The sequence below is a fragment of the Sylvia atricapilla genome, chromosome 3, assembly GCF_009819655.1.
Source record: "Sylvia atricapilla isolate bSylAtr1 chromosome 3, bSylAtr1.pri, whole genome shotgun sequence".
Lineage (NCBI taxonomy): Eukaryota > Metazoa > Chordata > Aves > Passeriformes > Sylviidae > Sylvia > Sylvia atricapilla.
In genome coordinates this window covers 91,861,823-91,887,347 of record NC_089142.1, presented here as the reverse complement: position 1 = coordinate 91,887,347, position 25,525 = coordinate 91,861,823, and the positions used below count along the sequence as shown (strand labels likewise).

General features: G+C 45.3%; 3 protein-coding genes across 6 annotated transcripts; 2 read left to right on the top strand and 1 right to left on the bottom strand.

Moving 5' to 3' along the window:
• Positions 1-2,744: 2,744 nt before the first annotated feature.
• Positions 2,745-7,355, bottom strand: TATDN3 (TatD DNase domain containing 3). 3 transcript variants are annotated; one of them, XM_066316168.1, is made up of 10 exons: positions 7,269-7,353; positions 7,167-7,199; positions 7,004-7,077; positions 6,731-6,815; positions 5,985-6,047; positions 4,827-4,936; positions 4,372-4,427; positions 4,045-4,157; positions 3,204-3,284; positions 2,745-2,927 (listed from the first exon to the last, which is right to left on the bottom strand). In XM_066316168.1, exons 1-10 carry the CDS (start codon positions 7,320-7,322, stop codon positions 2,784-2,786), a joined length of 813 nt encoding a protein of 270 aa, XP_066172265.1. In that variant the 5' UTR covers positions 7,323-7,353; the 3' UTR covers positions 2,745-2,783. The 3 variants fall into 3 exon arrangements, with proteins under 3 accessions (XP_066172265.1, XP_066172266.1, XP_066172267.1); XM_066316169.1 differs by having other exon boundaries at positions 3,204-3,281; XM_066316170.1 differs by lacking the exon at positions 5,985-6,047 and having other exon boundaries at positions 7,269-7,355.
• NSL1 (NSL1 component of MIS12 kinetochore complex) lies at positions 7,321-16,997 on the top strand. The gene is made up of 6 exons (XM_066316167.1): positions 7,321-7,605; positions 7,805-7,889; positions 9,594-9,724; positions 12,180-12,234; positions 14,851-14,918; positions 15,492-16,997. The coding sequence occupies exons 1-6, from the start codon at positions 7,321-7,323 to the stop codon at positions 15,768-15,770; spliced, it is 903 nt and encodes a 300-aa protein (XP_066172264.1). The 3' UTR covers positions 15,771-16,997.
• A 2,899-nt stretch (positions 16,998-19,896) lies between these two features.
• Positions 19,897-24,966, top strand: BATF3 (basic leucine zipper ATF-like transcription factor 3). 2 transcript variants are annotated; one of them, XM_066316165.1, is made up of 3 exons: positions 19,897-20,565; positions 21,753-21,857; positions 24,342-24,966. In XM_066316165.1, exons 1-3 carry the CDS (start codon positions 20,500-20,502, stop codon positions 24,525-24,527), a joined length of 357 nt encoding a protein of 118 aa, XP_066172262.1. In that variant the 5' UTR covers positions 19,897-20,499; the 3' UTR covers positions 24,528-24,966. The 2 variants fall into 2 exon arrangements, with proteins under 2 accessions (XP_066172262.1, XP_066172261.1); XM_066316164.1 differs by lacking the exon at positions 19,897-20,565 and adding an exon at positions 21,008-21,136.
• The last annotated feature ends 559 nt before the right edge of the window (positions 24,967-25,525 follow it).

Genomic DNA, 25,525 nt, shown 5'->3' with positions numbered 1-25,525 from the left:
GATGGAGGTTACCTGGGCTGTCTGTGACCTCCAAAACTGACGGCATGGCTGAAAACTTGGGTTGCCACTAACTTTCCCCAAAACTAAATTTGCACTGTGTTCTTCCTCCAAAGCATCCTTGGCCACTTCCGTCTTCCTATGTTATCTAGGGAAAGGCATGGTTTACCCAGACACCCTGCGAGGCAACAGGGTTCAGCACACACTGATGTTCCTAAGGCCAAACTTTGTGAGATGAAGAGCTTCAGTGTGCAGCCATGCAGCTCCCCCAAAGCCATCCTGCCTTCCCCAGCCTCTCCAGGCCAGGTGTTAACCTGGGAATGCAGGCAGAAATCCAAGCTTTCTGTTAAATTCCCCTTTTGAGGTAAAGTTACAGAATGACTGCTGAGGATCAGTGGTTTTCCAGCTCAGAAGCCACACTTCCTCCTCACTGCACAGCAGTACCACCGGTCCTGAGTGAGCACCTTAAAGAGTCTCCTGTGCAGAGCAACAACTTTATTTCCAGTGCCTGCTGCCCACCCCCAGCACTGACTGCAGGGACTGGGGCATAGCCAAAGCAGCAGCACTGGGAAAAGGTGCTGCTTCTGACCCTTGTTATGTGTCAGGGATGCCAAGGCAGCGTGGGAGTCACACTGCATTTTCCTCTTCTGGAATTCCAGGTCACCTACTCCATGACTTAGCTCGGCGCCACTGGTCTAAGGAGAGGACAAGGCTGGGTTTTGTTTGGCCATGGGTCCCTGCCAGGCTCGCCCTGCCTGTGGCTCTGCAATGACAGCTCTCCCTGGCCCATGGGGAAGCAACTCCATGACTCCTTCACCAGCCTCAACCGCACTCCTGCACCACCAAAAGCAGCTCCAGGCCTGCTGCTGCAGGCCCAGGGCTATCCCAGAGCCCCATGGCCCTCTGGGGGGCTGCCCACCCTCAGCAGTGCCCTGCCCACGCAGGAGCTGCAGGATGGGAGTGTGTCAAAAGTTTCTGCCACAGCAAAAGGGATTCAAACACTCAGGAATCATCCTACTGCAAGGCTAAGACTGAACCAGAGCAATGCCACTCCCCTGCAGACAGGGATTTTGAGGAGACTACTTAATATTCTCCTTTTGCAAAACCAAGGGTTTCATCCAGTGCTAAGGATTCCATAGAGAAAAATAATGAGGTCAAAACTGCAAACATTTGGATGCTGCCTGACAACTTACCCGGAGCATCTTCTCACATAATCGCTTTTCCAAGCAATACTGGAAGACTTCCCAACACACAGGCAGCAGGAAGCATATGTAAGGCTGCCTGGTATCTATCACACGTTTAACATCTCCAATGACATGATAATTAATCATTAAGTGAATCACACTAATATTCTATTGCACACCTGTTCCCTAGCACCATCTGGAGGCAAACTCCATCCTTCGCCTCATTTAGTGGAAATAGTGCCTGTAGATCCAGGCTAAGGAATGGCTCTAACTCCTCTGGATCAAACACTCAGCAAAGATCCAGGTGTTTGCTGCTTTAAAGACACGTTGTAAGAAAGACAAATTATGCCAGTTTGGTTGTTTGCTGCAGGCTGTAAACTTTTTAGGAACACATGTTTAAACTTAATAAGCTACCTCTAGTCAAAAGGCAGAACTGAGCTGTTCTCATAAAGACAGCAAAAAAAAAAAAACAAAACCTCCTGACAATGTGGTTTTAAGAAACTGAGGATGACAATGTGGAGGAAAACAAAACTTTAGGATGCGGCATCACTTACATTGCAAGCCTTGGCCCCTTGCCCCCTGAGGTGGTCATGAATTAAGTTAATACTTGTGTATTTTCTTCATTGACTTGGTAAAACTCCCCACAGTGAGAAAACCTCCACTTAGTGTCTCTCAGAACAGTTGGGTACCATGTAAAACCCACCTCATTCAACTGCTGGTTTACAATCAACAGAGTTTTGATCAGTATTTCACAAGCCCATATCCACACAGTTGCTGAGAGGGAGGACCACAATCAGTTTTAAGACACTGGATAACATAGCTGAATCCACAGAGACCATCACCAAGGTATCAAAAAACTGAGCTTGTCTCCCTTTCACATCCTGTATCTCCTGAGCAGTCAGAAGAGTGAGTCCTCGGACTAAGACCAAACCCAGGCTTTTTTTTTTGATCACAATTTAAAAAAATAAAGTATTTTAAAAATCCAAGAAAATTCTTCTCAAAGTAGCCAAGATCTTAGCAACTATTACTTTATACACAGGAAAAGGAGAGTAGTAGAAGGGCTATAATTCTTTCCTTCCAACTCTGTTTTGAAAAGATGTTGCTTCTGCACCACTCAGAATCCAGAATACAGAGAATGTCCATCCAGCTGGGCTTTTTAATGGCCCAGAAAGGGATGTGTAGTCTGCCTGTTGTAACAGGACCTTTCTTATCATGACTAGGATCCACAATATGTGAGTTTCAGTTGGCAGAAATAAGGAGTGAAGGAGGCATCAAGCACTGTGCAGTAGCCATCTCCCAGACTAGGGGCAGCTAGGAAGCAGTCTGAGAAACTGAACTGACAATTTTATGGTGCTCTTCTTTACAAATTATTTGTTCATGAGACATGACACAAGGTGTCGTTATCACATTCAAGAGATTATTACAGTGCACACCAAAGGCCTTTGAGAAATCCCCAATTTTCATCCTATCCAGCTATATAATACTCTGTGTTTCTTGAACTTCCAACTGCAAAACTCCACCTTAACACAAGATGTACGTTGGTTTGATTAATTACACCACAAGTTATACTTTCTGCAACGTCATGTATTTCAGTTTCTGAATCTACACCCGAAGAAACTGCCGAAGTTTGGGGAATACTTTTAGTGCATTCTGTGTAGTCACCTCTATAACTTCTCCAACTGGAATTCCTTTGATTTTGGCAATGTATTCAGCAGCAATGTAAATATTTTTGGGTTCATTTCTCACCTGAAAAACAAACCAACCAACCAAATTACAGACCCCTAGAGATCACAAGTGTTTCAGATTCAGTACTTTCTGACACAGCTTCAGTCACATTGTGGCATGAGTGGCAGAAAAATGACATGTATCCATTCCTCCTGGATTAAGTTCCCTCCATAGCCCCTTTCCTCTCTTGTATCCATGCTTAAGACTACTTCACTATCCTGTGCCACAAGTAACTGACCTCCACAAGGTGTAGGTTTGGATACAATTACACAGAAGTCCCTCCCTCCCAGCATTTACCTGTTTTTCAGGCCCCAGAGCAGGAGAATCCGTTTCCAAGCACATATTTTCCAGAGGCAGCTGTTTCACAAGCTTCTGCTTCTTGAAGAAAATAAGACAGCCATTAAATGCCTTATGCACTTAAACCTGTGGGAAAAAAAACATGAAGGGAAGATATTCCCTACATTTAAAGGCAACATCAAAAGACTTTGGTGCCACTGTTTATACTTTATCAGTGATTTCTGAATGGAAGCAAGAACACTGGGAGCTATTCAAGAAGTCCCTTCAAATTAGGGTTCTCCTTTTCTCTAAATACCCGAAGTACTATTACATCAACACTGAATTCATTGTTATTTATTAAATCATAGTTATCTTGCAGTTACAGAGCTGCCAGAGCAATTCTAATTTGCTGTTTTCTGTGCATATAATATTTGTCTGTCTTTTCCTCCTCTCTGCTTTACTTCTCAACCCCAGTATGCTTTCCTTCCTCCCTAAATACCTCCCTCATCCCCATTAATATCCATCCCTCATGCTCCCTCCACTTAAATCAAACTTTTTCCTCTCTCACATTTCCTGAGCTTATCACAGAAAGCGGTCCTATCACAGAAACTACTCCTTCTCTACGTGTCATGTCCCTTCTGTAAAACAGAGCAGTGACAGAGTCTTCTGAAGAAAGTTCACCGGAAACCACAATAAAATGAGAAAACCCCCCTTGTTTCTCAGGAACAGCTGAGCTGTTCTAGCCAGAATTCTCCCTCTGAAGTCCAGCTAAGGCAAAAGCCACAGGCAGAAATTCAGCCAAAGTAAAAATGTGCAATGCATGGAGAAGCAGATCCCAGCCAGGACCAGGACAAAACATTACCTGTTCACTCCTTATAATGGAAGGAGGAATGGAGAAGTAGTATCCAGCTTTCACCCCTTCCATGGCTACAGAAGGCTTCCCATCAAAGGCGTGGAGCAACACCCTGGTAGCACCTTGGAGAAACAAAGCAAACCACATCATCAGCAGGGTTACAGCAGGGCTGCCATGTCAGCCTCCAATGGGATTTTGCTCCCATAGAGAATTAACACTGAAACTCTGCACTACTGCTCCTGAGTTAAACACACACAAACTGATGTAAGGACATGGCACAACTGGAGAAATCCTACTGACAAGAGCCACGGCAGAGGAAATGCATTAAAAGCATACCTTGTTCCTTCAAGAGATTAATGGTTGGTCTCCCAGCTGAACGGGAATGAACATTTCTGCACAGCAAGGAGAGGCCCAGCATTAGGAAATTTAGCCAAACACCTTTTTATGGCAAACACAAACAAACTAACAGTATCTTGGGATGAAAATAATTAATCTGTATTACAGCTTTTATCAAGAGAAAAACCCAGGGATGTATATATGAATCCTTTCAGCTACAGTGAAGCTATAGGAACAACATAGCATTGGACAGGGCACGTAAGATGTCTGTACAGAAGTGCAAATATAAGAAAAATTCTGTAATTAAATCTCAAACTGGAGACTGACAGTACAGTCAGGCCAGTTTAATCCATCTAAAAAAAGTTCTGGGAACTTAATAACCATAAATTCTGGGAAGTGTTTCAACATGTTACTGAGACCTGGCATTTTCTCCCTCTGGTATAATTAAAACCTACAGTGGCAAATCCAGTCTTCTTGCCAGCTCAATCTGCTTTATCAAAACCTGTCTTTGTCCTTCTTTCTGTTCATCAGTGCCAGCCAATCTGGGAGTGAAATCTAGTCCAACCTACAGTACAAGAGAAGGGAAAAAGACCTTTTACAGACCTAACACTTAAGAAAACCATCGTTAAGACATACAAAGGCATAACATGCTTCAAAACTGCAAAGCATTTCAATGTACATATACTAGAGACTGCAACTAAAATGAGCTCAGCTGCAGCCTAACTAAAAAAACAGAATGCATTCTCAACAATAAGCTTTTCAGCTGTGAAAGCATTTGCAGGTAGACAGCTGCTAACAAGGGTATTTAACATTTTAGTCTGTAACTGGTTTTCTGGGGGTTTATATTCTACTGAATATATAATAAATCTGTCAGATTAAGTCTCTAATATGGATCTCTAGTACAAGTAAAATTTCTGACCTGAACCCATAGCTTTAGTCCAATCTCTAGCAAAAATTACCCATTAATTCTATAGTTTTTTGATCTAAATATGTTCAGGCAAAATTTAAAGTTTGTCAAAGCAGTCCCATTCAATTAGACGAACAGAAGTCCTTCATATACAGTACAACATGGCAAATTTAGCCACAAAGCTCTGCCAAAACCTGCTTTATCTGTAGCCAGTACAGAACCAGATGTAAATCCCTCTGGTACTAACACACAAATAGGGGCAGACTCCATCCTAAAGCCTCAATTCATTTATAAACAAATGTAAGACAGGAGACAGCAGATGGATATAGAAGGATGAAGGATTAGAAACCAGAACTGTACAAGTCAGTGTGGCATACTGAAATCACAGCTTAGCCTAACTTTGTCAGAGAAGAAGGCAGGAAGGATCTGCTTTTGGGTATAACACAAGAGAGCATAAGTATGTAATCTTTCAATGACTCCAGCAGCATAAATTCCATCTATTTTCTAGCAATAATGAAGGAAAAGAAGGAATCAAGCAAATCTATAAAGGAAAGCACATTAAGAGAACTACCAATCAGATTTAGTGCTTGTTCAAGCTGATAGCAATTCTTATCACATACAGAAAAACAAGCATTGACTCAGTTTTTGTAATTCCAGTGACAGCTGCTTCTGGAGAGATTTAAACAAGTTATGGAATTCCACTTACTTCTCCAATGCCCACCAATCTGTCTTTGTAAAGTTCTATAAGAGGCAGTGCAGCATCCAGATCCTGCAAGAATAAAAGATGCAACTCTCACTGCCCTTACAAGAGGAAAGGGTTTTGAACCCAGCATTACAATTAAATTGGTGTTTCCTTCACTGTTCTGAAATTCTGTGCTTTAGAACCTGCCATTACTGTGAGCTGTGCATTCAGATTTTAGAAGCCTGAAGGATTTATCTTCTTGACTTAATAACCATTTCATTACATATTACATTCCATATCTATATCTATATCTATATCTATATACACCTTATTCTAAATACTAAGCTAATTTTTCACAGTAGCAGCAGAGGTAATTAAAACAAGGCCCATAAATAGCTTGGTAACATTAAATGGCTGCAGGCAGCTCCCTGAGATTTTTAGGATAAGGCCACAAACAGTTGCCTTCCAGTTCCCATGTTAACAAAGGAACATCTGCACATGCTGTTTGCTGTAAGCAAAGCACACTTGAGATTTTTAAAACCATTTCACTGCAGTAATCTTGCCAGATGACTCTAGTGAGCAATTCTGCGTTAAGGACTGACAGGGACAAATGGATGTGCTGAGAGAACTTGGGATTTGGTCCACTGGGCCTCCCGCATTACAGAGCGCAGAAAAACCACTGGGCAGACCTGAAGGTAAATCAGGCAGACCGGAGCAACCTGTCGTCTGTCCTGAAAAGTCCCAGCAGCGTTTTAGAGACCGTGTTTTACCTCCAAAGTAACACTGCGCTGCTCCTCTGGAGAAACCTCTTGAACGGGGTGAACTCCGAGGCATGGCAAAACAAACCCTGGAAATCTAGGCGTGGAATAGATAGCGAAGAGTGTGAAAGAACACAGAGAACCGAAGTTTACCGCCAAGCGCTCACAGAGAGCCCTGGTTTAAAGACAAGAAGGGCCGGCCTGACTGAGGAGGGCAGCGCTCCCCCGTCAATCCCCAAGACGCGGACCCGCGCCCGGGACACGGGATCCCCGCCGGCCTCGCACCTCTCAGACAGCTCCACGACGCTCCGGAACTCGCCCGCCCGCTCCGACACCACCACCAGCGCCGACACGGCCGCCTGCGGCACACAGAGAGCCCCGGCCCGCTGAGACCGGCGGGGCGGCGGGGGCGCGGGGAGAGGGTCCCCTCAGGCCGGCCCCGCCTCACCTGCTCCGCCGCCCGCACCACGGCCGCCACGTCCTGCAAGAGACACGGACCGCCTCAGCGCCGGGGCCGCGGCCGCGACTCCCCCTGCCCGCCAAGCCTCACCTGCTGGAAGCAGGGCGCGGCCAGGTGGCAGTGACAGTCCACCGGCCCCGCCATGCCGCGCCCCGCGGGAAGGCGCCGGGCGGCCGCGGGTTCCGCTTCCGGGCCGGCATTTTCCGCGCGTCCCAGGCGGGAAATGGCGGCGGCGCCGGGGCCGGGCCCGGAGCCGGAGCCACAGGCGGGAGCGGGGCCGGCGCCGGGGGAGGCGCGGCGGGACCCGCGGGTTCGCTGCTGCTCCCGGCGCGGGCTGAACGCGGTGCTGGAGCTGTGCGCGCCCTTCGTGCGGGCCCTGGCGCAGGGACAGCCCGGCGGGGCCGCCGCAGAGGCAGACGCGCTCTGGGTGAGCGGGGAGCGGGAACGTGCTGTGCCCGCACAGGGCCCGGCCAGCCCCGCTGGCAGCGCTCGGCACCCGGGCTGAGCGTGCGGCTGGCCCCGGGCAGGGCCGTGAGGCGGGACGGGCTCTTCTGCGGGAGGGATGGATGGGTGCATGGATGGGTGCATGGAGGCACGGATGGATTCTCCTTTTCTGTGCCTTACAGAACTTCGAGACAGCGGTGCGGGAGAACGTCACCATTAACGGGCAGCCCTGGGAGGAGGCCGCGGATGACTCCCGGCTGCAGAGCGGTAGGCGGCGGTTTCCATTCGCTTCCTGCTGGGTGGGTTTGTTTTGGTTTGGTCTTGTCCAGAGGTAAAAGGGAACCGATTGAAAGGAGAGGTTCTGACTTGATGTAAGGAAGTAAAAGCTCATTCTTAGGATAACAGGACATTGGGAAAGGCTGCTCAGAGCTTGTGTCCAGCACTGGAGGCTTCCAAAAACCGTCTGGACAGAAGTGTTCTGAACAACCTGTTTTGAAATGGGCGTTGACCCTACTGTGAGCAGCGTCTGGAGGGCCCTTCCAGCCTGAGTGTTGGGGGCCGTGACCAAGATCTATCAAAAAACCCTAGGAGACAGTCTGTTGCTGCTATTTAATATACAGATTAAGTGTTGAAAATTATTGCTATATGAAGATACAAATATAGAAATATATTGTTTCTATTACATAATTACTGTCTTTTGTATAACAGTAGTGGAGATTCTTGGTAGTCTGGTGTCCAAAGAAAATTTCAGTGCGGTTCATTCCCTCACCTGTGTTGGCATTAGGTGCGATTTGCCTGCAGCTTGATGCTTTTTGCAGTTAGAGCTGAAAATACAGATACATTGAGCTCACTGTGGAGCTGTTGAACCGAAAACGTTGAACAGTTTTTTGGTCAGGAAGCTCTGAGCAAGCGTGGGCTCTGAGCAATGTGATCTAGTTCAAGGTGTACCTGCTCATTGCAGGGGGCTTGGACTAGAGCATCTTTAAAAGTGATCCACCCTTCCAACCCAGACTATTCTCTGATTCTGTGGAGTGTCTGCAGTTGTAGTTCTAGAATGATAAAACTCCAGCTGCTTTGACTACAAGGTCAAAAATGCACTGATGTCATGATGCAAAATGCAAAACTGAGACACTGTCATCTGCCCACAGCTGGCATAAAGTAATTGTAAGGACTATATTGTGCTTTTTAATCTGATGTAGATTTACTCATGTACCTATCTCTGATCCAGTTTGAGTCACCAAGAGATCTCGCATTTGTGCCTTCCATGTTTATGTTGACCAATGGCTTAAGCCTTTCCTGTCTATATTTCAATGGTTTCATAATGATCTTAAAACAACCAAAACAAACCCATGAACTCTTAAAACCTTGACTTTTCCTTCCTGAGTTTTGCAATCACTTGATTCTGCCTGGAGTGACCCAGAGAGGGTGCTCAAAATCCATTCTTTACCACTAGATTGAAAACATTGCATGGCTTGTAAGTTATACTCAACACATTAATGGGAACTGCATATTGACTTTAAACGTGAAACTGCATATTTGTGCACTGTGTGATATAAAACCAGTTAGGATTCCAAGTAGTGTTTGTACAGTTCAAGTTTGTTTAATGCTTGTAAATCACACAGATAAACCATTTTTCTCCTTAAAAGATAGCCATTGCTTCATAAGACTTCCTTCACAGATTCAGAGTTCGTGGGGAAATACACTTCTTATTGTTTTCCTTGACTGGTTCTCTGTCTTCCTGCCCCCAGCTTATTTACTTCAAAATGACTGGCCAACATCAAGTTATGCTCCAGTTTCTATATTGCCTTAGCGAGGAGATTCAAGACATAAATTTATCTCCATGTTGATAATCGTGCATGAATTTTTTTTTAATTTGAGATCTAAAACTTCTTTTTCTTGATAAGTTTGTCTCAAAAAAAAAAAAAAAAGTCTGAGAATTCCACAGTAACTATGTGTGTTTGTCGCTTTCAGATTCCAATATTAAAATTCTGGAGGATCAATTTGATGAATTAATAGTAGAGACAGCAACTAGGCGTAAACAGTGGCCTAAAAAGATCCTGGTGCATGCCATCCAAACCATGAAAGCAGAGCAAGAGATGTTGGTGAGTAACCTAAGACTTTCAGAAAACCTTTGCATTAAGAAATCGATCATCCAGTGTTGACCTTTAGGCTCCTTCCCATGGTTGCTTTTGATTCTTTATCATAAAATGAAATTGCTTTTTTCATTAACTGGTTCTTCAATGACTAAGGGTTAAACTTAGTACTTAAACTAAGTAACTACTAAGGGTTGCTACAAACCCTTGTGACTTGTGTCTGAATTGGGTCTGTGGCACAAACTGGAGCAGATTGCTTCAGCCTGGTGACTCAGGATTTACAAGCCAATAGGCACCTATTTATCTTCCGAGCTCCTGAAGTGCTTGCCCAAGGGCTGGCTGAGGTACTAAATGTTACACTACATAACAGATAAATAGTATCACCTGCAGTGTAGGACTGTACAAAATATCAGTGGCTTCCTAAGCACTTCTTTGGAGCTACCTGGAGTGAAGACTTAGAGTATGCACGGGGGAAAAGGCAGTGTGGATTAATGAATCAGCACAGTAAATTCTGTGGGATTTTTGACACACAGGGTAATTACTGGCATTAAACAATCCAGTTGTGTTCTCAGCTGCTGGATTTCTTCCCTGAAGTTATGTTAGGCGTCCCTTTTGCTTACCTCATTTTTAATCAGGATTCCTTTGGCAAAAAAACAAGAGGCTGAGGCCAAGTCAAACACTGGCACAAGTTGCCCAGTGAAACTGTGGAGTCTTCATCCTTGGAGAAATTCATGGAGATATTCAAAAGCACTGGATGAGGCTCTGAGCAACCTGCCCTAGTTGGCCCAACTTTCAGGAGAGTGTTTAAAGGTCCTTTCCAACTTCAGCTATTCTACACTAAAGAAGACAGGGATTTATTTAGAAAGTTGTGTAGGAACCTCCATTGCATTTCTGAGGACTGAAATTGATAAATGTTAACTCTCTAGGTTGGCCAGGCAGAGGTGATTTTTATGGTAAGGAAAAAGCGCTTGGGTACACTTTTGCCTTACACATGAGATACTTTCTAACATATATTGCCTTTTGTGATCTCTCGGTTTTGTCAGTATACGTATGGAATATACATATACTTGTCACTATATTTGTCAGTATAAGTATGGAAAACAAACAAAATCAAGTAAAATAGATGCTATTGCATAACACCAAGGTTTAACCAGACCTTTTAGTCTTTCTGCTACCTGAGTCCCACAGTGGATTAGTTATTTGGAATGCCTCTCATGCTACTTTTTTTCTCTTGGTGATCTCTTCAAAGTTTATACCACCACAGCTAGATGATTATTTTAATTAAAATTGTCTGCAAAAGTTAATTTTATCCCTGTAAGAACATGTAGTAAGAACACATAAGAACACGTGTAAGAAATATGGAAAGCTTAGTTTATCTCTAAATGCTTATCCCCTTTTTTTTTTCATTTCTCAGCTATTTCTGCACAGGTACCATTGGTTTCTTTGGTTTTGGTTGAGGATTTCTTGTGTTCTTTAATGACCATAGCTAATCATGTGATGCTTTCTGAGGCATAAAGAGCAGCCATGAAGATGTGATTTACCTGGAGAGAACCACTCATTTATTGTGGTGATCTCCTTGTAATTGCCAAAGCAAGAGATCATCCTGTGGGTTTTCGGTCAATATGTTCTGTAGAGTTTGAGGCTAATGCAAGCCATGTTTGTTCTGCTTGGAGCTGTTACTGCAAACTTGCTAAGAAGTTGTGTGAACTGTGAAAAAGTTTCTCTGGCAAAACTACAGCAAGGCACAATTTATTTTCCCCTACTTGCTTTTGCGTGAAGAAGGTTGAGGGACGGCTTCTGAGGTGGAGAACACTAACTTGCAGGTGATCTAACTTCTGTTCCCTTGGCCTTGCTTTGTTTCCTTCCTCCCTGTTAGCTGCTTCTAATTCCACCTCTGATATAGTGAAGTGTGGGTTGTATTCAGTTATTAGTTGAATTCATGTCTCGGTTAACTGATGTGAGGTCACAGGACTCACAGTTTGTGAAGGAGAGTGTTCTTAGTTCTATGTAAGTAATTGCAGGGTTAGAGTGTGGTTTCTTTTTCTTATCTTTTTGTCCTGATGTGCCATTTGTTGGAGTTTGTGGCTGTGTGAAAGCGTGCTGGTTCTGTGAACAGCTCCTGAGGAGCTGGAGCAGCTCTTTTTCCTCAGTCGTGCAGCAGGGGGCAATGCTTCTTCCAAAATGCCTGGATGTTAGTTCTCATGCTGTAATAATTAGAATTTTGCAAACTAGAGCAGATTCTGGAGATCTGTTTACAGTAACTGTGTTAACCAGAATACTGCTTTCAGTAACTATCTATAAACTGCACCTCTAATACATTCTTGAGCTAAATAATTCCACCACCATCTCAATTGTTCTGACTGCTATATATGTGTTAGATATCTATTAAATCAAGGGGGTATTTAATAATTTAATAGTTTTTCTTTCTTTTCCTTTTTTTTTTATTTATTTATTTAATATGCAGAAGCTCTATCGGCCCGTGGTAAAACCAGCAGAGATAAGACCTCTACCTTCTCAAGGTAAAAATTCTGTGGGGAGGGCAGCCGTACTGAGGAAACACCACCTCACTTACTGGCTAAATGTAAATGTATAAGAAGTTTTCTTTCTTTAAGCTTGTTTAGAATTATCTGTTTATAAATTGACTAAGAAGCTAGAAGTTTGTCATAAGTGAATGTGTTTCTGCCTGAGTTTTACCATGTCCATTTCTCTTGTTCTGAGTGCTGCCTGCAGTTAGGCACTGTACTTAAAGGCAAAAAGCTGGCAAATGCCTCTGTGTGTGTGTACTGGGGAGAAATTGTCACACAGCTGCCCCCAGAAGGCTTCCTTGCTTCTTTCCTTCATCACTGCTGGAGGCCTCATGGGGAACTGGATGGATCACTGACATTGTACTTCATCTGTTCTTGTACATGAATACTAGAAATGCTTCAGCCTCTCTTCTTAACCAGTGTAGGACTCAGTGGTGGCAGTGTTGACTCTCCTAACTTGCTAAGTAGGACACATAAGATTCCATCTTGTGAGGGTTGATGAAGGAACAGAGCTGCAAACAACATTGTAAGTTTGCTGCATGCTTTAGAAAGATATCTTGTACAGACTCTTTGGAACAAGGTGATGGATTTTGTAGAGGGTGATTGGGATGTGCTCTCTTAAGGCTGACTTTAATAAATGGGAAGTTTTCTGTTGGCTGTTGTTAAGTATTGAAAAATGACAGAATTCAGCAGGGCAGTTCTAATTTGAGAAGTGAGAACCCTCACTGTGAATTACTGCAGGATGTAAAGGTGTAAGTGTAACAAGCAGTGGTGCTCAGAGTTTGAGGAGCTGAGCTGAATCTTCCAGTTCTCACCCTGCTGATCTGACTTCATTCTAGACATCATTTCCTCTTCATAGATGGGAGACATGGCTTCCAGCAGTGCCAGCCTGTGGAGCAAAGCAGCCAGTAGGAGCAGTACAGTGGGTCACTTTATATCTGAGTTCCTATTGGTTTCTAGTGTCCAAATCCAGGCTTTTCTGATGTCAGTCAACTACTTGCAAGTTAGTAGCAACTTGCACTATGATATTGTGGGTTTGGTAACAGCAAAGTTGTAGCAATGATACCATGGAGTTTGTGCAGAATTTTGGTATTATGTAGTCTTTGGGAAGTTTATGTATCCCATTTTAGCAAGTACAGTGGCCAGAAACCAAAAATGTTTAGATTACTCAATACCTTTCATTTCCTTGTTTCATTTCCCTATGTTTTGGAAAGCCTTGAACACTGAGGAATATAATGCCATCTATGTCAAGCCAAACTCTTGCAGGCAAATTTCACTTAACTGTGTGTCAGTCTTTCTGTGTAATAATCCAAATAATTATTTCTACTTTTACTTAACTCCATCTTCACTATTTCATAAGGTTACCAGCCTCCTCATGCCAAATACTCTATTGTAAGAATGCTTCATTACAGACATATCCTTCTTTTAGAGAATGCCCTTCCATAGGGCTCTGTGATGGGTTTTAAGAGGTTGCTTCTGGACAGGTTATTCTTCCAAAGTGAATGGTGGTGCATTTTAGTGTCTGTGTTCACGTAGGGATCATGTGTCCCTAAACCAGCTCTGACCAGCACACTGGACACATGGACAGTTCAACAAGCACCATCTCTTGGTGGTTACCATGTTTCAGTAGGAAATGACTGTAACCCTGAGCTAGAATGCAGTGACTAACTTTAAAATACTTTCAGCAGCACTAATAAGATCGACTTCAAAACAAAATGCTGTGTTTAACCCTGGCAGGGTTTAGGAGTCTGTGCACCGCCTGTTATCATGTCCTACTGCAGGCACTGGTGAAACCCTACAGAAAACTAATCATAGTGGAGGTGAGGCTCTCTACTTCCCAGAAGCATACTAATCTGCTCATTTAAAATTTTGTGGATGGAGAACATGCAAAACAGTTTCATAATGTCCTAGAGTTTAACTCTTGAATACAGAATTCAAGTACTGGTGATCTTATCATATTGCTACTACAGTTATCATATGCTGTATTCCTCCTGGTGTTCTGCACTTGCTGCCTGCTTCAGTGTTCCTGAAAGCGGGAGGGTTTTTTTCTTTCCTTATTAGCACAGCAGAATTAAGGCAGTTCATGTTATTTACACTTAATGTTCTTTTTGGTGTTAATGCCTGGTAAGTTAAGCCAGAAGAAAAAAAAAAGGAGCCATTTTTGTAAAAGCCAACCTATGGGAGACACAGGATGATTTATTTGCCCTCCTTAAAATGGGTTTTATTCATGCCATGTACTCCACAGTGGTGTTTATTCTGTGTGTTCTGTGTGGTTTTTGTCAAATGTAATATGAGCTTAAAAGTTCTGAAAACAAATCCTTTTGTGTAATTATTTCTTTACAGCTGTTCTCTTATGTCAAATACTGGCTTTGTGTTTTCTAAGTAAGAACTTTCTGTATTTGAGACTGCTACTGCAATTTGGGTGATAAAGAATAATACTAGTGTGATAAACCACACTAGCTGTCATCCTCAGTGTTACAGTGAAAGGGATGTGCTGCAGGTTTAGGTTTTATACAGGGGCTTTACTGGTTTTCTGTCCATTTTCAGATAGTGAGTGATGGGGGAAAGAGTTCTCTTTCAGAAGTTGATTTGGGCTGTGTTTGTCTGTAGATGCTTACATCGCAGATCTGAAGCAGGCAACAGAAGTGGCATCTAAACAGATCAGCGAAGCAATGCAGGTGAGACCTCTGTGTGCTTCAAGAGAAACATGTTTTTATCTTTTTGATCTGGTAATATGTCACAAAATGGGAGTTCTAACTCATCTTCCTTATAGTTTGGTAGAAAAAAGCCTGTGCTTAAGAAGTAGGTAAATCCTTGTGTTTGTTAAGCACTCCCCCTCACATGGTAGTAAGGGAGGTTACCCTGTGGCTGTAGGAAATACTTTTACTGAGATTTTGGAACTTGAAGCACGAAAAACAGAACATCTTTTGAAGACCTGTACGACTTCATCTGGAGCATGACATTTGTTACTGCAGTACCTGCTTAGGCATCAGCTGGGGTGTTCCTGTGATACTTCCTGAGCTTAGAGATGTCATGAGGGAACATTGACATACCCTTTGCATGGTTTATGAGTGCAGACACCTCACTGTTGGGGTGGTAGCTCTGCGTTCACAGCCCTCACCCGCCATCCTGAGCATCATCTCTGCAGACACTGAAGCTTTTGTGCCTGTCAGAATCTCATTAGCATATTGCATGCCTTATAACCATCGATTTTCCCATGTAACTCGAGATACTTGGGTTTGTTTTTGCAGTCTATTTCAGCACTCATAGAAAAAGCAGAAGGTTTTTCCCAAGCATTAACTTTGCAACCAACCTTGGAACTCTGCAAGCTGCGGCAAGAAGTCTTTTCTGCTTGCAAGGCAAAGGATGAAAACAACGTCCAAACCGTAGTACCGCCAGGAGAAGTCACACCAACAGGAACTGTTTCCAGTAAAAATCCTTATGTTTTGCTGAAAAAAAGAAAAGCTCCAGGTTCCCCTGAGAGAAGGCGCTACCCACTGCGGCGGAGGAAGATCACTCTCAGCGCGTGAATTTCTCCTTTTATGTTTTCACATTAGAATCTCAGTTGCACTTTGGTTCCATGTGTTCCATCTTTTTTCTAAGAACTCATCTCCCCTCAGTGCTATACATGGGAGCTTCTGTAGTCTTTGCCATTTTAAATATTTCTGGTTTTGCTGTCACACCGTCAGTACATGAAAGCCTACACGTATCAGTAGCATCCAATATCCAGCAAGTGTATTTGCCATTTAACTCCTTTTTTGCTCTTACATTTGCAGTTACATTGCAGTTTTTAGCCTGAGTCCTTGTGCTTCTCAGAGTTCGTGTACATGCTTTATGTATGTGGGCAGTCTTCTAGGAAACTACTATAACTGCTCATTTACACTCAGCATTTCTCTAAAGAGGTTGGAGAATATCTAGTTCTCCTAATGCACTTTCATTAATTACTGAGGCAGGTGGCTTTTAATTTAATGAATTAACTGACAGTGCAGCATATTGAAATCACCAGATATGATGTGATTTGATTTGATGAAAGTCCATGCACACATGTGACATTAGTCCCTGCTAGTCTACCTTTCCTGAATGTAGGTCATCTAGGCTTATTTATAGTCATGTTTGTTCAAACTTGGGGTTTTAGTAATTCTATGTATTTACTTGCAGTGCGCTCTTCTGAACAGGAATTCAACCATTAACATCTTAGGGTCCAATATTTCATTTCATGTAATCCAATTACACAGCTTGGGGTTTTCCTGGACAGTGTGTCTACCCATGAGAGGATCTTGACTTGGGTTGTGTTTGCATTTATGTTGTTTGACTAAAGATCAGTACAGGTTACCAGTAAATGGTATTCACTTGAGCTAGCTTACTTTTGTTTTTTTTACTCATTAATACCTAGAAGATTGCAAATTACTAAACTGAGCATTGTGCCTTAACCATTTATAACTTTTTCTAGTTTATGGTTGCTTGTGCCTGCAGTAACTACTCCCATCTAGTATGTAACATATTTCTTACACAGTAAATGGAGGGGGGTTTTAGAAGCTTTATTAATTACATGTTTGGTGCTAAGAAAACAGATCCAACCTAATGTCTAAGAGATTGATAATTTTCAAGAAAACAGATTTTAGCATCATTTATTTTGTAAAAGCGAGCATCTGTACTTGTATATGACTTGTAATCATATGTAAATATTTTTCCTGTCCTTGTATATACAAATGTGTGTTTTTATATGAAGTAAATTAAATCAACTAAGGAAGATCAAAGCTTCAGATAATATTGTCACTTCTAATCCTGGAATAGATGGTGGCTGAGCAGTGAGCATACTTCAGAGGACATCTGTGTTAAATTCTGGCTTGAGTAGCTGAAGGAGTTCCATTTACTGCCTTTGAACTCACAAGTGTTATTAATCTCGGGGCTACAAAGCTGCTGGTGTAGGAGAGGACAGGATGTGAGAGGGACTGGAGCTGCGGAACCTGTGGCTCAGGCGCCTTCTCACACAGCCACTCGCTATTTTGAGTGCCCGTGCTCTGCGCAGCATCGAAAATCCCCACCACGGCTTTCTTCATACAGGTCCTGGGTGTTGCTGGGCTAAGGTGAGCCCTGCAAGGTTTTGTAGGGTAGCTATTACAGTGTTTGGCCATTTCCTCTGTTAATAGGTAGATTCTCTGCACATGATAGGCAAGTACAGAAAATAGCTGCGAGTAGGTATGTCTTTGAAGAAGTTCCGCCAGAAATGGGTGGGGTAGGACACATGCCATGAGAAATAAAAAGGGAAAGCACTGTGGTTTAAGACTTAATAAATAAATTACTAGATTCACACTACAGTACATGTTTCTACTTAGAGACTGAGGGATAGTTGGCCTGTGCAGGATCTCAATTAAGTGGGAATGGATGCCCTGAGTTAGAGCAGTCGGTCTTTATTCCATAGCCTGTGTTTCAATGGCAGCTGGGTGGATGAAGAAAAATGCATCTGGAAAAGATGGCCAAATGGATTTTGTAAAGAAAAAGATAAAGCAATCAGGATTCCAGGTGCAGAGTATAAACCACGAATTTAAAAATCTGATGGTTACTTTCTGCCAAGCAGCACTGGAAGGAGAACCTCCCTTTAAATGCGAGTTCTATGATGAGCTAAACACTGGAGTGTTCAGCATTTTCAGTTTATCAAATGGTTATTAAAAAATTCTGCAGTCAGTGATGGCTGCAACTAGCTGTTTTTCCCATTGGCAGAAATATACGAAACACTTCATTTTTCCCCACTCCAGTAGCCTTTTGTCCTTAAGTTAACTTTTCATAGGAATTGGCAATGTTGTGCAAGACATGTCTAATCGGGCTTCTACTGAAATGTCACAACAGCCAAACTTCTTATTTTTAACTTGGGGTGAATTGGTATTGCATCAAGAAATGTCTGGTAGTTTTTCTTTATATAGCCTTTGAATTTTGTAAGACAGCTCCACGGTGATTGATGCTTGGGTTCATTTGCAAACTGAGTTTGAACTTCCTGGCTTTTGGGGGCGAGGCAGAACATCTCCCTGTTTGTTAGTGTGTCCTGCCTGCAGTGTGCTTTTTGCTCATGACGCTGGGCCATCCCCAGCCAAGAAAAACTTGGAAATTGGAGCGGCATCCACGCATCCTTTTGCTGTGTGTACTTTCTGAACAAAGGGGATTACAAACTAAAGGAGAAACTAATTTTCCAGAAATCTTCACATGGACCCTGACATCTGTTTGGAAGCCTGGACACTTTGAGAGCCAGTTCTGGCATGTGCCATGCTCCAGAAGAGCTGTGCTGTGCTAAGCTGTGATCAGAGACTAGTCTGCATGTGTGTAGGCTGCTTCAGTGCAGACAAAAATCATTGATAAACTGCCATTATAAAATGTAAGCTCAGCTGACTAGGCTGCTTTCTGGGCTGTTTTTTCTCTCCTGCACAGAAACGCTCTGCCTTTACTGCTGCACTATCTGGAATTACTGTGTAGGCATTTCTACAGATGTACCAGAGATAGCTTTAATACTAAGTAGAAACTTGTTCCCACAAGCAAATTTTGACTTGTCATTTCCTTTGTCATTTGTTCTGAGCAAGAACAGACTGTTCAGGTTAAAGGGGACTGTCCCCTGGCTTGTCCCATGCTTGTGTTATCCTGGAAACCTTATTCTGCAGCTGCTGGGAATGACTCAGTGAAGTGGATATTTATTCAGGGCTAATAAGTTCTTGGTGAGCTGCTCATGATTTGTCAGGTAGCTTGTGCAGGTGCCATTTGGGGCAGCATTGCTCCTGGGGCAGGGAGTTCAAAGTCCCTCTGTCGAAGGGGACTTTCTTTCCCACAGATCACTCCGGAGGGCTGTTGAGGTGTTTTATCCACGTGGTCTATAGCGTTTATTGCAAGAGAACATACCTGTTCCCCGAGCTTGTGAAAATACTGATTTCTGTTTATTTCAACTGAGCTTAAGCTACACAGGCAGCAAGAACCCAGTGCTCTCTTTTTAAGCAACTGTCCCAACGAAGTCTCTGCTCGTGCCCTGTGTACTGCTTTCCTTTAACTGCATGAGGTGTAGTTAATGCAAGATTAGGCTGTTTCAAATGAGCAGTTGAGAGCAATTAATAATAACTCTCTGCCTGGTGGCCAGGGCTGCTTCCCAGGAGGTGCTGGTTTGGATTCCCCTGGAGAGTGGCACTGAACTTGCTGCTGCTTCCATGAGCAGCCCTTGGTGAACATCCTGCTCTTGGCACATGAGATGACAAAGGGAGAAAGAATTAAGACTACTTTTGAAGAAACCAAGGGGCTGTCCTGTGAGATGCTTGGGAGACCCAGCACAGTTTGGGGATGCAAGTTAGGTCACAGTATATTGGCAAGAGTGTGCTTCTCAGTTGTGGTCACCAGCTACCTTCCCATAGCTGTTAGGATGGGAAGACTCACAGGGACTTGGTCCTTCGGGGTTGGAGAAGCTCTTGGAAAAGCACAAAATCAAATAAATGCCTGGATAGCCTGGAGGGTGGAAACACAAGTTGTTTTGAGGTGGAACAGCTGGGAAGATGTGCTTCAAACAGAGGAAGTCACACTCAAGTTTTCTAGTCACAGTCCTAGAGCCTACCAGGAAACCTGTGGCAGAGCACAGACTTCGGTTTGACTCTTAGACTCCTGGGGAACATGGCTCCCTCGCTTTTAGCATGACCTATTAGCCAGATCTTCCTGGAAGGATAGTCAATGTTTACTCAGTTTGCTGACTCTTTTAACTTCATCAAAGCTGGATGACTGAAGCTGCTGAGGAAACCAGAAAAATAGGGAAGTATCTGATTTATTGAGATACCTGGGGCTTTATGACTGACTGCCCTCAGTTTGGGGCAGGAACCCTCCTAGCACGGTCATGTGTTTGCATCTGTCACTTAAGCACAGCCAGGAAGGTACAAGAGTTACAAATTCTTTTGCAGTACAGCAAGGATGTTGAAGCAGCTGGCAGTGCAAAGACCCCCTTTCAGAGCATAAGGCCAAGGTAACTGTGCAATTAAAATGCAAGGAAGGTGTTCCAAGAGGTAAAAGAAACAGTGTTCAGTCTGTTAAAATACTCTCGACAGAATAGTGGAACAGAAAGATTTTTGTCTGCAGTAGCTGTATTTCCAGCAGTCTTTGTCTGGCTTTGCCTTTACAAGAAGTCTGTCGCATTTCCTTATTATTTAAAGGAACAGGGCGAGTAGCGAAAGTGAAAATTGCTTTATCCCAGCACGGGTGCCGTGCCCTCACACCCATGACCCCGGGCTGAGCTGGCTGTCCCTCATGCGGAGCTGCCGCCGCTTCAGAGAGCCGATGTCCCAGGAGCGCGGCGGGCGGGAGCGGCCGGAGGTGAGCGCCGGGAGACACTCGGGGGCACGGTCGGCTCCCGGGGGCAGCCTGGAGAGCAGAGAAACCGCGGGGAGTTTATTTCTGCAGGCGAAAGAGGGAGTCGGGCCTCCCGGCGGGGCGCAGAGCCCATCCGGCCCCCGGGGCTGGGGCTCTCCGGGGGGATTTTCAGGCGGCTCCTGCCCGGCAGCGCCGTGACCCGGGCTTTCCCCGGCTCCCGGCGGCTGACGAGAGGCGGCGGTCCCGGGGGGCGGGCACCGCGGGGAAGCAGCGCGGGCCGCGGCCGGGTGGTCCCGGGCTCCGGCGGCGGGCGGGCGCCATGTGACGGCCATGTGGGCGGCCCCGGCACCTGGCGGCGGCACCCCCGGCCCGGGGCGGCGCGTCCCCTGCCCCGGCCCGCCCCGGCCCGCCCTGCCCTTGTACTCCCTTCCCTCCGCCGCCGTGCAGTCGCACCCCCCGCGGGCCGGGGGAGCCCTGCGGGCGGCTCGGCGGCGCCGGGATGTCGTGCCCCGTCCCGGCGGCGGCGGGGGCCAGCGCGCTGCCCCGGGGCGCGGCGGCCGAGGGCGGCCAGCAGGTAGGGACCGGGCGGGGGTCGGCGCTGCGGGCGGGCACATGGGGCTGAGTCACGCCGGCCAGCGCCGTCTCGGGGTGCCGGCGCCCCAGGGCATCGGCCCTTCTTTTCCCGGGAGGCGGCCGCCGCGCTGGCTCTTCCCAGGTGGGAGAGCGGGCGGTGTGCGGACAGCTGCCGGGGGCACGGCGCGAGCAGCGGCTTTTCCCCAGCCGCTGGCGGCCGGGACGGGAGCAGGGATTTCCTCCCCGCTGCTCGCACTCCGCCCCGCCGGCCGCGCTGGAGCGAGGCAGGTGTAAAGTGCTGCCCGCCGGGCAGGGCGGGAGCCCGGTCCCCGCTCGGGGACCCAGCTTGCCCCATCGGCAGCAGCGCTCCTGCCCGCGGGGCTCTGCGGCATCCCCCGGGCAGCCTGCCGGCTTCCACCCCTCCGCTTCGGGTCCGTCTGTGCAGTGGGGCAGAGGGATGCGCTGCTCTTTGCAGGGACCATGCGGTCTCTGGGAGACTGAGGATCAGCGCTGTGAAATTGGAAGTATTCGTTCTCAGAAAGTTACACACCCGACTTCGGGCATCTTCTGTGTGCACCTTGCAAACTAGCAAATTGTTTCTGGCTGATGTCTTCCAGAGTCATGAAGAAGACGACAGAAAAGTAAGGAGGAGAGAAAAAAATCGAGTTGCTGCGCAGAGGAGCCGGAAGAAGCAAACTCAGAAAGCAGATAAACTTCACGAGGTGAATGGCTACTTGGTGCTTTGCAGGCATGGCTTGGGTACCAAGCACGGGAGTTTACAATAAACAGGAATTCTTAAGCAGGCCTGTCTTCACACTAATCCTGCTCAAAGAGCTGTAGGTGTGAGGCACAGAAAGGTGTGCAGTGGGATGCTTGGTTGGGAACTCACAGACACTGATGCTGCTCTTGGACAGTGCAGCTCTGCCTTCAGTGACGCTGCTAGGAAGAGAGAGACATGGTCCAGTCCTTGCCTCATTCTCCATCTTTTGCTCTTTCTGTGATCACCCGAAGAATGGGATCAAAGGGCTCCTTTGGGCTAAACCAGGACCATTTTTTTTTCTGTATTAGTGTTAAGCTTGTCACATTTGCTATGGCAGTGGATGGATTCTTGCTGTCTTACAAGGTAGGAGGTGATGGAAGAGGAAGGGACCATACATTGGCAACTTAAATCAGTTCTAGAATCTGTGGTGTCAGCAACGGGGTCCCCCAGACATACCCACTTGATAAGCCTTCTTAGGAACTTGGGAACCTGCAAGTGTGAGAGCTCGGCTTGGGTAGCTGTTATACTTGTATGCTTTGAAAAGTAAGAGTGGGTGTTTAAACAAATAAAATGAAAGCAACTGATTCTTCCAGAAGCTCTTAATATCACAATGTGGTGTGGTTTTCTTGTGTCCCCAGTGCAAACACTGCAGGACAGGGATCCCTTTTCTCTGGTTTTGGATGTTACCTCACACAAGCGCTCTTGTAGCCAGGAGCCAGCTTTTGGGGTAACTGTCAATTTTGAGTTTTGCAGCACACTGCCATTGTGGCTGAGTCAGTTGTTCAGCTCTGAAGGTTCATCACAACCTTTTTTCTTTCTCAGTGTGGAAGGATCTGCCGGCAGTTAGCAGAGACTGAGAGGGACAATGTGGGGAGTTTTGAGCTTGGTTTTTCCCAGCTCTCCTCTGAGTCAGCGCCTGAGAAAGCCAGGTGCAGGGTACTTGTGAAAGGGGGTAACCCCTGGCTTTGGAATCATTTTTGGGCCCTGTGCCATCCTGCAGCCTCTCTGATGTTCCTTCTGAACCTGAGGATCTTCCTTGTGCTGAGAATCTTCATTCTGAGGCACACAGGTTTTGCCAGGTGTCAGCAGATCTGGTTGAATAGAGACTCATTCTTAGCAGGATCAATGTGACAGTCTTGCCCCTGAAAATGGGACAGAGCAATGGGACAGCAACACTTATTCCAAAGCCCCGGACCATGGGGTTTGGGGCAACAAGAGATGAGCAGAATGACAATCAGGGTCAGACAACGTGGCTGGAGTTTGGCTCCAATACTGTGTTGGGAGGATTGTGCCTATTTTACTCTGTGAGAGGTGACAGGAGGGTGTGAGGGTGGGTAGGGAGCCCAAAGTTCTGCAGCAAAGGGGAGCAGAGGCAGTGCCAGGCTGCCCAGAAGAACATTGCATGAGAGGCTCTCCCTGCTGCCTTTTAATGCACTTGTAGGCTTTGAAGTTTGCTCTGAAGCTTTCCCAGGGAGGTGAGATTGAGTGGGTGGATATTGAGCCTTGGGCCAGCAGCGAGACATCCATCTGCAGTTTTTCAGTGGGCTGGCTCTGAACCTCTAGTTCTCTTCTCTTTGGGGTGAGAAGGCTTAGAAGCAGGGACACTTGGGACACACAGTTATCAAAAAATGTGATGCAGGAGTCTTGCATCCATTACATGTATGCTGCAGAGCAACTCAAAACTCCCCTGCAGTTAACAGCACCTTATTTATTGCCAGAGAAGCCTTAGCTCAAAAACAGCTAGGTCAGGGATAACCAAGGCAGTGGTCTGGTCTTCTGGTGAAAAAATGAGTTTGGCATCAAGCTGGCATGATGCTTCCCTCCTCCTGAGTTCTTGGGCTTCTATACAGGAGGTTACAAGCTCTGTCAGGTGTGGAAGGGAGCAGTGGAAGGTTGTGCTAGCCTGGATAAATGGCTTTTCCCTGCACTGCTCTAGAGCAGGGGCTGCTCTGCTCTCACCAGCAGTGCCAGGGTCTGTGTTTTCCCAGCACCTCTCGGCAGTCAGTGCTTTCATTTTCTCTGATCTTGCAATGCAGAGTCCATTTTGGTCCTTCCCAGCAGAGGCAGCCAGGGGTGGAAGAGGCCACCATGGGGACACAGCCATCCATGCTGCAGCCCTGGGCTCCTGGGAGGGTCTCCTGAGGGCCAGTGGCACCTCCTGGTCTTCAAGGCCATGACAGGAATCACAGCATGGTGAGGGCACAGGTCATAAAGCACTTGCCCTGTTCCAGCACCCAGGCTGTGCCTGTCTTTCCTCAGAACTTTGTAAGTTGTAGTAGGAAGCACCGAAAGGAATGTTTTGACTGTGGGTTGGTTGGTGGTTTTTTGTTTGTTTGTTTTTTGTTGTTTTTTGTTGTAGTTGTTGTTGTTTTGTTTTGGGTTTTTGGGGGGGGGGTTTTTGGGTGTTTTTGGTTTTTTTTTTTTTTTACTTTTCCTCTCCTTCCAGGAATATGAGTCTCTTGAGCAAGAAAATACCTCCCTGAAAAGAGAAATTGGAAAGCTAACAGATGAAATGAAACACTTGAGTGAAGTGTTGAAGGATCATGAAAAGATCTGTCCACTATTGCACTGCACCATGAACTTTGTGACCATACCAAGGCCTGATGCACTTGCCAGCTGCCTACCAAGATGAGTGCTCTCCTCAATCATCTCTGAATGTGATGTGTGAAACAGGAGGTTTGAAGAACTGCCTACTTAGTGTTCAGTTCTTCCATCCAAGAGGGCTGGTCTCAACCCCACAGCTCTTTTCCACGTTGAAATGTTACAGCCTTCTGAATCTCAGGAAAACACCAGTATGGAAAAAAAGACAATTTGAAAAGCAGCTTCTAACTTGGTAGACCCTTCAAGCCATGGTTTTGCCTTTAAAAATGTCAAAGTGCCAGGCAGCCCACTATGGAGTGATGGAATGTAGACAGGGAAAAGTACTGACCTCAGACTGGGATGACTTTCTCTCTCAAGTCCACTGCCAGTAATCCTTTGTCACTTGTCACCTGTGCATGTCATGATCTGGCTGCTGGGTTTTGTCTCTCTAAACAGGTTTTTTTAATAAAAGTGATGTCTCATCTTTATAATGTTCTCTACCTTCTTTAATAATCAATGTCTTTATAGCATCTTTGCTTTTCATTTGCTGGTCAATGCCAAAGTCTAATGCTAACCTTCCTGTTAGTTGTTCTATCATTTACTTATCGCCTCTTCATTGGTTCCTCTTCTGAAGCATGTGAAAACAAAAGAGTTTTCTTAGTCTTTAATATTCCAAATCATCAGTCCTGCTGGCATTAGTCCTTGGAGTGTTTTATATACTAAAATACGGCTTGGCCAGTTTCTGATGATGATTGTCTGCGCTGTGTGGAAGAAAAGCAAACAGAGTTAGATGATTTTAAACATTATTTTAAAAAGCAGATTTTAAAATTTACTCCTCTAATGCACCCACTGGAAATGAACAAATAATCTTGCTTATTGCCTCTGGACGATTATGTCTGTGGATTGAATTTTGCTAAGCATTTCGTTCTGTGTCCACACTGAAGGCGTTTTATAATTGTTTAAAAGAAAAACATTTTGTTTTCTTTAACTTTTTAGTTACAAAAAGGAAGTATGATTGCAATGTTACTGAGAAATACACAGAAAATTGTG

Coding starts and splice junctions, on each gene's coding strand:
- NSL1 (XM_066316167.1), top strand. CDS start 7,321: ATGCCGCGCCCCGCGGGAAGGCGCCGGGCGGCCGCGGGTTCCGCTTCC. Junction 7,606..7,804: donor CAGAGGCAGACGCGCTCTGG/GTGAGCGGGGAG, acceptor TGTGCCTTACAG/AACTTCGAGACAGCGGTGCG. Junction 7,890..9,593: donor TGACTCCCGGCTGCAGAGCG/GTAGGCGGCGGT, acceptor TGTCGCTTTCAG/ATTCCAATATTAAAATTCTG.
- TATDN3 (XM_066316168.1), bottom strand. CDS start 7,322: ATGGCGGGGCCGGTGGACTGTCACTGCCACCTGGCCGCGCCCTGCTTC. Junction 7,200..7,268: donor CCGCGCCCTGCTTCCAGCAG/GTGAGGCTTGGC, acceptor TGTCTCTTGCAG/GACGTGGCGGCCGTGGTGCG. Junction 4,428..4,826: donor AGAAGACTGGATTTGCCACT/GTAGGTTTTAAT, acceptor CTTGCTGTGCAG/AAATGTTCATTCCCGTTCAG.
- BATF3 (XM_066316164.1), top strand. CDS start 21,062: ATGTCGTGCCCCGTCCCGGCGGCGGCGGGGGCCAGCGCGCTGCCCCGG. Junction 21,137..21,752: donor CGGCCGAGGGCGGCCAGCAG/GTAGGGACCGGG, acceptor GATGTCTTCCAG/AGTCATGAAGAAGACGACAG. Junction 21,858..24,341: donor AAGCAGATAAACTTCACGAG/GTGAATGGCTAC, acceptor CTCTCCTTCCAG/GAATATGAGTCTCTTGAGCA.